Below are 7,741 nucleotides of genomic sequence, written 5' to 3'. Positions count from 1 at the left end.
CTCTATGCAGCTGGGTCAGTCATGTGGTTCTGTGGAGTCTCTTGGATTTTAAAAGTTGGAAAATATAAAAACTATAAAAATATAAGGACAAATGAAATGAGCCAAGTCTTGCTCACAGGTGGCTAGTTTTCTGAGTAAGGAGCCTTTCAGTTCCATGGAAAGGTATTTGGGAAGGGACCAAAGCTGTGAGAGGTCTGGTTTGGCAGGTGCATGATGGAGGGAGCAGGGAAATAGGGATCAGCAGGCCTGAGACATGGCTACAAAGCAGTACCCAGAGCTTGGTCAAGCCGTAAGAGAGCCTGTTGGTGTCCCAGCTGCTAATGAGGGGCAAACCCCTGCCTCTGGGACTAGAGCCCTACCTGGCCCTTCCCAGCATGAGAAAACAGGCAGGGAGGGCTGTCTTAACCCACCACTGCAGATCAAACATATGAAAGGCTGGCGAAAGGGAACTGATAAGATGGATTTCATTTATAACATTAAGAAAATATCCTTGAGTTTAGGAACAGTTCCAATTTTTATTCAAAAAATTATTAATCAAAATTGCAAAGCAGATTTACAGAGCCACAGATTCATAACAAAACAGGAGGGCAATGGAACATTCCAGAGACCCCAAAAAGTTCCAGAGAAGCACATCCAGACATTTTCAGTTCAACTGTGGTTGTATGATAGGCCACATTCACTCCTGCATCTTCTCAATGAGCTCTTCCTTGTATTTGCCTTTCTCTTTTCCAACTTGCCGAGACTTGGCTTTGCGTTCAAGAATTTTTTTTCTATCTTTGTCCAATTTTAGCCTGGTGATAACTACCTGTCAGGAAAGACAACAAACATCTTTTTTTAGTTTTATTTATTTTATAGTACTAGGACCAACCCCAGAGCCTTGCTGAAGTATATAGAGTAATAACCCCCCCACCCCCAAAAAAGGATGGGCTCTGGACTTTCATCTCAATAACAATGGGTTTCCAGCTTTCACAGCTACTTTTCTGATTTAGACTTTGAACCTGCACAACTAGTTTCCTGACTGCCCAAGTCTCTAATGATTAAGTCACACTACACATTCTGCTATGATTAATTCTCATTAAAACCTATAAAAAAGACCCCTCTTGTACCAGTTGCCATGTTCTCCCCTGAAAATGCGCCATTCCACCACTACTTAATAAAGACTAGGTGCTGATTTGTTGAGATCTGCTCCCGTCTTGGTTATTTTTGCTTACACTTGCACAAGGTGGTTCTGCGGTCCACCACTGACTACATCCCCCACTCTTTTTAAATATGATTTTGAGATATCGACTTGCTAAACTGTGATCCTACTGCCTCAACCTCCTGAGTAGCTGGGATCATAAGCATGCACCACCTCACACAACACCAGAGTTAACCACCACCACCCTGAACAGTAGAGGTTCCCTGGACAATAAACAGCAGCTCAGGTTCCTTGTGCTCGCCAGCCTTCCACCTCCTAATTTCTTTGGATCTCAGGAGGTCACTTACATAGTTGAGTAACATGTCCTTTGGTTGGGAAATTTTGTTCACTAATTCCATTAGCTGGCAAGATGCATTGCTTTTAAAAAATCTGCATCCCACACCGCTACTGGGCAATACAGAGGTCATAAGGATAAGCAAGCCCCTAACCATCCTGTCCTCAAGGAGCTGAAACTCAGGAAGGAAAGACAGATCCTGTAACACAATACAGGACAAGAGTGAAAAGCAGAGCACAGGTGTTCTGCTGAGTGGGCATGAAGGCCAGGGAGATGTTCCACTCCGAGCACCAGTGCCTTCTTGTCACCAGCTAGGATGGCAAAACAGACAAGAGTCCAGACTCTTTTTGGGGGGCATACTCAGGGGTGCTGAACCCAGGGTGCTCTGTCACTGAGCTAGTTCCCAGACTTATCTTTTTTGTGCATGTGTATGTGGTGCTGGGGATTGAACCCAGGGCCTTGTGCATGCAAGACAAGCACTCTACAAACTGAGCTATGGCCCCAGCCCTAGCTACCTTATTTTATTTTTTTAATATTTATTTTTTATGTGTAGATGGACACAACACAATGCCTTTATTTTTATGTGGTCCTGCGGATCGAACCTGGATCCTACCCTGCTAAGCGAGCGCTCTACCACTGAACCACAATTCTAGCTGCTACTTTATTTTATTTTGAGACAAAGTCTCATTAAGTTGCCCAGGCTGACCTTCAACTCTGGATCTTCCTGCCTCAGCCTTCCGAGTCATTGGGATCACAGGTGTGTGCTACCATGCCTGGCTAGAGTGTGGATTTGGACAGTATTAAGCCAATGAACCAATCAAGCTGCCTAGCAGCCTGCCTCTAAGCCCTTACCTCACCCACCTATACAGAGAGGAGCACCAACATGTCAATAACTAATGGCAACACTACACTAAATGGCTGTCGCCCCCACTCAGTCAGGGACATACCTTGCTTGGGTGGATGCCCACATGGACGGTTGTGCCATTAGCCTTCTCACGCTGCACCCGTTCAATGTAGATGACATACTTCTTTCTGTACACCTGGACTACCTTGCCGATTTGCTGACCTTTGTAATGTCCTCGAACCACCTAAGAAAAAGTACAAACGAGAGCCCCCTGTGATGGATGGCATCATAATGAGAAAGCTAATTTTCAGGAACATGTAGGCTGAACACAATCTTTTGTGAAAAAGTCTTGGCAGTGAAACATCAGCTAGTTTATGGCATAAATTTGCTTTGTGTTATGCTAGCTTAGCTAGAAATTCTTCGCTTAATTTTTTTTCTCCACTTGTCTGAAGAAACATCAAGACTCCTTGGACTAGGACAGTCAGCAGAGAATGAGCCTCAGCACTCCTAAGCTGTCCATCTGGAGTGTTCAGCATACATTTCAGAGTGATTTTCAGGTTGGAAAGAGGACAGCCATGCCTCACTGAAAAATTGACATGAGTCTATGTGACCAGAGGCTCTCAGGACAACTTGGGGGCTATGCCTTTCCCAGAGACAAGGAGCACAGATGCAGAAACAGATTTTAGGAGAAAATTGTTCAGTGTGGAATATGATGATTTTGAAGCACTGAGGGACATTCAACAGACAACAGAATCTGAAACACCATTGAAGGCCACATGAGCCACCAACAGGGACTTGGGAGTCACCCACAGAGACGCAATTTGAAGTGCACTTTCATGAAGGGAAAGTAAAGGATGCAATGCTATAAAATGATTCGAGGATCTGGGAAGGATTCTCTGAGGAACTGACATTTAAGAACAGAAATGAGGAGTCAGGCAGGTAAAGTGGAGGAGAGCACTCCAGGGAGCGGAAGAAAAAAAAATAAGGGGTATTTAAGGATCTGATAAGACAAGCATGGCTGAAATGCAGGGCCTGGTGGGGTTAGGAGATGAGCCGCAGGGGAGGACAGCCATGGAGCACCTCGGGCCTTGTAGGCAACGATTTTTGACTTTTTATGGGCAGAGGTACTGGGGATTGAACCCAGGAGTGTCCTCAGCCCTTTCCTGAAGTAAACTGGAAATAGTCAGAATCGACTTCTGTAGATAGAATCAACAGGACTTAGTAGCAGTGCAGAAGACTGGGTTTAAATAAAGTTGTTGAGCATAACTTAAAGGTTTATGGCAGCTGGGTATGGTGGCCATACCTGTGACCTCAGTGACTCAGGGGACTGAGACAGGAGTACTCCCAAGTTCTAGGCCAGCCTGGGCAACTGAGTGAGACTCTACCTCAGAAAAGAAGAAAGGCTACGGGCTAAGGATATAGCTCAGTGTAAAGCAGCACTACCTTAAAAAACAGGTCTTTTCTTGGTTAAGAAACTTGTAAAGTCTATAAGATATCTAAACAGGTATTCAGCAAATAGGTCTGTAGTGATTCAGGCTGGCATGTAAGAGGGAGGTGTTTACAGAGCAGACATTTACAATTCTGAGAATAAAATATTACCGATTACTGTACATACCTAGGCAGAGAATGCAGAGCAAGAGGAGATGAAGAGAAAAACAGCCAGCAGGAAGTCTGAGAAGCTGGAAGCAAACTGTGAACCTGAAGTGTCAAAGAGGCCAAGACTTCTTGAACTAACATGGTGCTACCTACACCAAATAGTGCTGAGAAGTCAGAAGTGTGATGAGAGCAAGATGTGTCCCCTGGATTTAATCACAAAGAGGTACTGCAGACAAAGCAGATTTTATGAAGTAGTAGGAACAGGAATGAGACTGGAGAGTATCCAAAAATGAATGGGAGATGAAATATAGACAGTTCTTCTGAGGAGCTTATTTAAGAAATGGGCAACAGACAGTAGAAGCTGGAAGGAAATGGGCTGGCAAAGAAAATCCAATTTTACAGTTCTCTTGTAAAGCCAAAGTCTGACAATACCGAGTCTGAGTTTCCTCTAGGCTGCAGTGGGTAAGACATACATCCTTCAAACAAGGAATCAACTTTTCAGGTTGACATGTCCTAATCAGTCCACTTTTCTTATTTAATTTGCCATATAGGCATTTGCAATTCCCAGTTTTAGAACATGACTGATAGGCAGAATCCAGGAGAGAAGAGGTTGAAACTATTGATCCTGCCTCCAAGTTTTGCAGCACTGGGGGGTTGAACCCAGGGCCTCACACATGCTGAGCCACAATCCAGCCCTAGATTCTCCCTCCGAACTACCTTCAGAGAGCCCCAGTGTCTCAGATGACACATCAAACCCCTTTATTCATCACTTCATCCCATTTCATTTCTAAACAATGGTTCTCAGCTGGGGGAGACAACTGGGGTCAGCCAGGGGATAACCGGCAATATCTGGAAATATTTTTGCTTGTCACAGTGACAAAGATGGGGAATGCTGCTATCACCTTGTGGGAAGGGAGGGATGCTGTTAAGCACTCTATAATGTCCAGAGCAGTTTCCCCACAATTACTGGGTCCCAGATGTCCGCAGTGCTGAGGCTGAGAAGCCCTGCTCCAAAATGTGAGCTCTGTGAGAATGAAGGCTTACTCAGTCTTGTTCACCGCTAGTGTCTAGAACAGTATCTGGGAAGTGCTCAATAAATATTCCTTCCAGGGTGAACCCAGTCCAACCTATTCACCCTCACATACTGAGCTCCATTCACAGAGAACAGCACGCTTCCACTTTCAACATGGACTACAGCCTTTCATAATTTTTCACTTCTGACTTGCTTTGGCTTCTCCATTTTCCCTGGCAAGACTAGTACATTACAGGCCTGGATCCCAAAAACATCAATTCTACCAAACTCAAAAGGAGCATTTTCCCCTTCAAAGAAGGGCTCAAAGAACCACCCTGAACAATAGCTCACAAACTAAAAGCCACTGGGCTAGACTGAAAAGCAGACTTTTCTTTGGCTGGAATATTTTAAACAGGGTGGGCACTCTAGCGGCTCTGCACCCCATCTCACTTGCTAGGCTACTTTTTTTTTTTTTTTTTTTTTAGCTCTGGAGCACTCTGATGGCCCTCTGAGCCACATCTTAGTCTGTTTTTTTTTTTTTTTTAGAGACAGGATCTCTCAATGAGTTGCTTAGCGCCTCGCTTTTGCCCAGGCTGGCTTTGAACTCGCGATCCTCCTGCCTCAGCCTCCCGAGCTGGGATTATAGGGCTGCGCCACTGCGTCCGGCTCTTACTAGGCTCCTGGAGGCTTGAGTGCCTGCGACTCCCTCCCTCAGGCACAGGCAGTGGCCCGGCGCCCTGCACTTGGTAGGCTCCGGGAGGCGAGCGCGTACCTGGACCTCGTCGTCCTTGCGAATGGGCATGGAGCGGACGTTGTACTTCTGCCGCAGCTCCTTGGAGAGCGGGGAGGACATGATCTTTCTGCGCACGTGCGAGGGGGCATTGAAGTGGCGTTTGCGGTTTTTGCTGCGGTCCGAGGTCACGAAGGGGTTGAACTTCATGGTGACCGTCTGCAAAGAGCGGGAAGGAGGGCTGAGTGGGTGGAGGGAGCAGGGAGCGGAGTGGGGACGGAGCAGTCGATGTCGCTCGGTACCCCGGTGCTACAGGCCTCAGCGCAGAGGCCGGGAGCGGGGAGCCGCACTGGCCTCGAGGTCGCCCCGGGAGGGAGCCTTGGCTCGGGGAGCGCGAGGTGGAGGGCCGCGCATCTCTACGACACTGCGGGGAAGGGTCGCACGGGGCGGTGGGCTTCAGAGTCCAAGAAAAACACCATCTTTTACTCACCTAGCCGTACGGCGAGCTGGGGCTGTGACCGCGCAGAGCCGGAAGTGAGGTTTTTTTCTTGGCGCAGGCGCAGAAAGATAGCAGTGCCCCATTCCGCCGGAGAGAGGCAGAACGGCGCCCCCTGCGTCCTGGGGTGGGATCGCAGCGCCTCGCGCCACTCACCTGAGGAGACCCCAAGAATTTGAATCTCTGGGCAGAAAGACCTGCCTTTTGTAGGGCCGGCATTAGGGGTTTATTGATGCTTTTTTTTTTTTTTGAGTACTGGCGATTGAGCCCAAGGTCTCTTGTATGTAAAGACCTTCGCCACCCCTGCCCTACAGCCAGCCTTTTATTGATGCTCTCCTAGTGGGCACCTGTCAGTGATCTCTCACCCTTCCCGAACTCTGTCTTTACCCCTGTTGCCCGTCACGGAGGAGCTCGTCTGAGTGCATATTGTATAACTGTCCTCGGTATCCTGGGGGATTGGTTCCAGAACCCTCTACAGATACCAAAATCCATGAATGTTCAAGTCCTTTATTTTTAAAAATGGCTTAATAGTTGCCAGGTGCAGCATCACACACCTGTAATCCCAGCGGCTGGGGAGGCTGAGGCAGGATGGCGAGTTCAAAGCCAGGCTTAACAACGGTCAGGCATTAAGTAACTCTTTGAGACCCTGTCTCTAAATAAAATACAAAATAGGGCTGGGGATGTGGCTCAGTAGTTGAGTGCCCTCGAGTTCAATTCCCGGTATCAAAAAAAGAAAAAGAAGAAGAAGGGCTGGGGATGTAGCCCAATGGTAAAGGGATTTAAGTCCCCAGTAACCCCACCCCACACACAGACAAAACATATAGCCTACACACATCTTGCTATATACTAAAAATCATCTCCAGATATCTTATAACACCTAATACAATATAAATGTCATGTAAATAGTTATTATGCTGAATAATTTAGGGAATAGTGACAATAAAAATAAATCTGCACATGTTCAGTACAGATCCAATTTTTTTCTAAATATTTTCCATCTGTGATTGGTTGAGTCAGTGGATGTCGAAACTTCTTGTATAGAGGACTGACCATATATTATTCAGGTGCTTTAAACACCATGATGCTCCCTCCAAATGCCATCTGCAGACAGGTTTCTTCAAAATCCCCAAGAAGCCTGTTCAAAATGCAAAATTTCAGCCCTTACCACAATCCTACAAACCTAGACAGTGTTAAGTTGGGGTCAAATCTGAATCTATTTATTAGTGCTGCTGGGAACTGAATTCAGGGAGACAGGCATATTAAGCATTCATATTCTTTACCCAGCCCCTGAAATATGAGTTTAAAGTAAGCACTCTTTCCCCTCCTGAAAGTTTTTGTTTTTTGGTGTTTTTTTTTTTTTTAAGCAGGGATTGCTACCATGAGTGCTTAACCACTGAGGCACATCCTCAGCCCTTTTATTTTTTATTTTTAGACAGGGTCTCAACTAAATTGCTCAGGGCCTCGCTAAATTGCTGAGGCTGGCTTTGAAGTTGAGATCTTTCTGCCTCAGCTTCCTGAGCCGCTGGGATTACAGGCGTGCGCAGCTGCGGCCCACGATACTCCCCTCCCAAAGATTTTCAAAGCGCACCAA

At 46.5% G+C, this 7,741-nt stretch overlaps 1 protein-coding gene across 1 annotated transcript; it reads right to left on the bottom strand.

Moving 5' to 3' along the window:
- Positions 1 to 495: 495 nt before the first annotated feature.
- Positions 496 to 6,292, bottom strand: Rpl26l1 (ribosomal protein L26 like 1). The gene is made up of 4 exons (XM_005334118.4): positions 6,145 to 6,292; positions 5,697 to 5,873; positions 2,420 to 2,560; positions 496 to 805 (listed from the first exon to the last, which is right to left on the bottom strand). Exons 2-4 carry the CDS (start codon positions 5,862 to 5,864, stop codon positions 677 to 679), a joined length of 438 nt encoding a protein of 145 aa, XP_005334175.1. The 5' UTR covers positions 5,865 to 5,873; positions 6,145 to 6,292; the 3' UTR covers positions 496 to 676.
- Positions 6,293 to 7,741: the final 1,449 nt, after the last annotated feature.

Source organism: Ictidomys tridecemlineatus, chromosome 1, assembly GCF_052094955.1.
Source record: "Ictidomys tridecemlineatus isolate mIctTri1 chromosome 1, mIctTri1.hap1, whole genome shotgun sequence".
Lineage (NCBI taxonomy): Eukaryota > Metazoa > Chordata > Mammalia > Rodentia > Sciuridae > Ictidomys > Ictidomys tridecemlineatus.
Note: the sequence above shows the minus strand (reverse complement) of the source record. Positions and strands in the feature narration are given on the sequence as shown.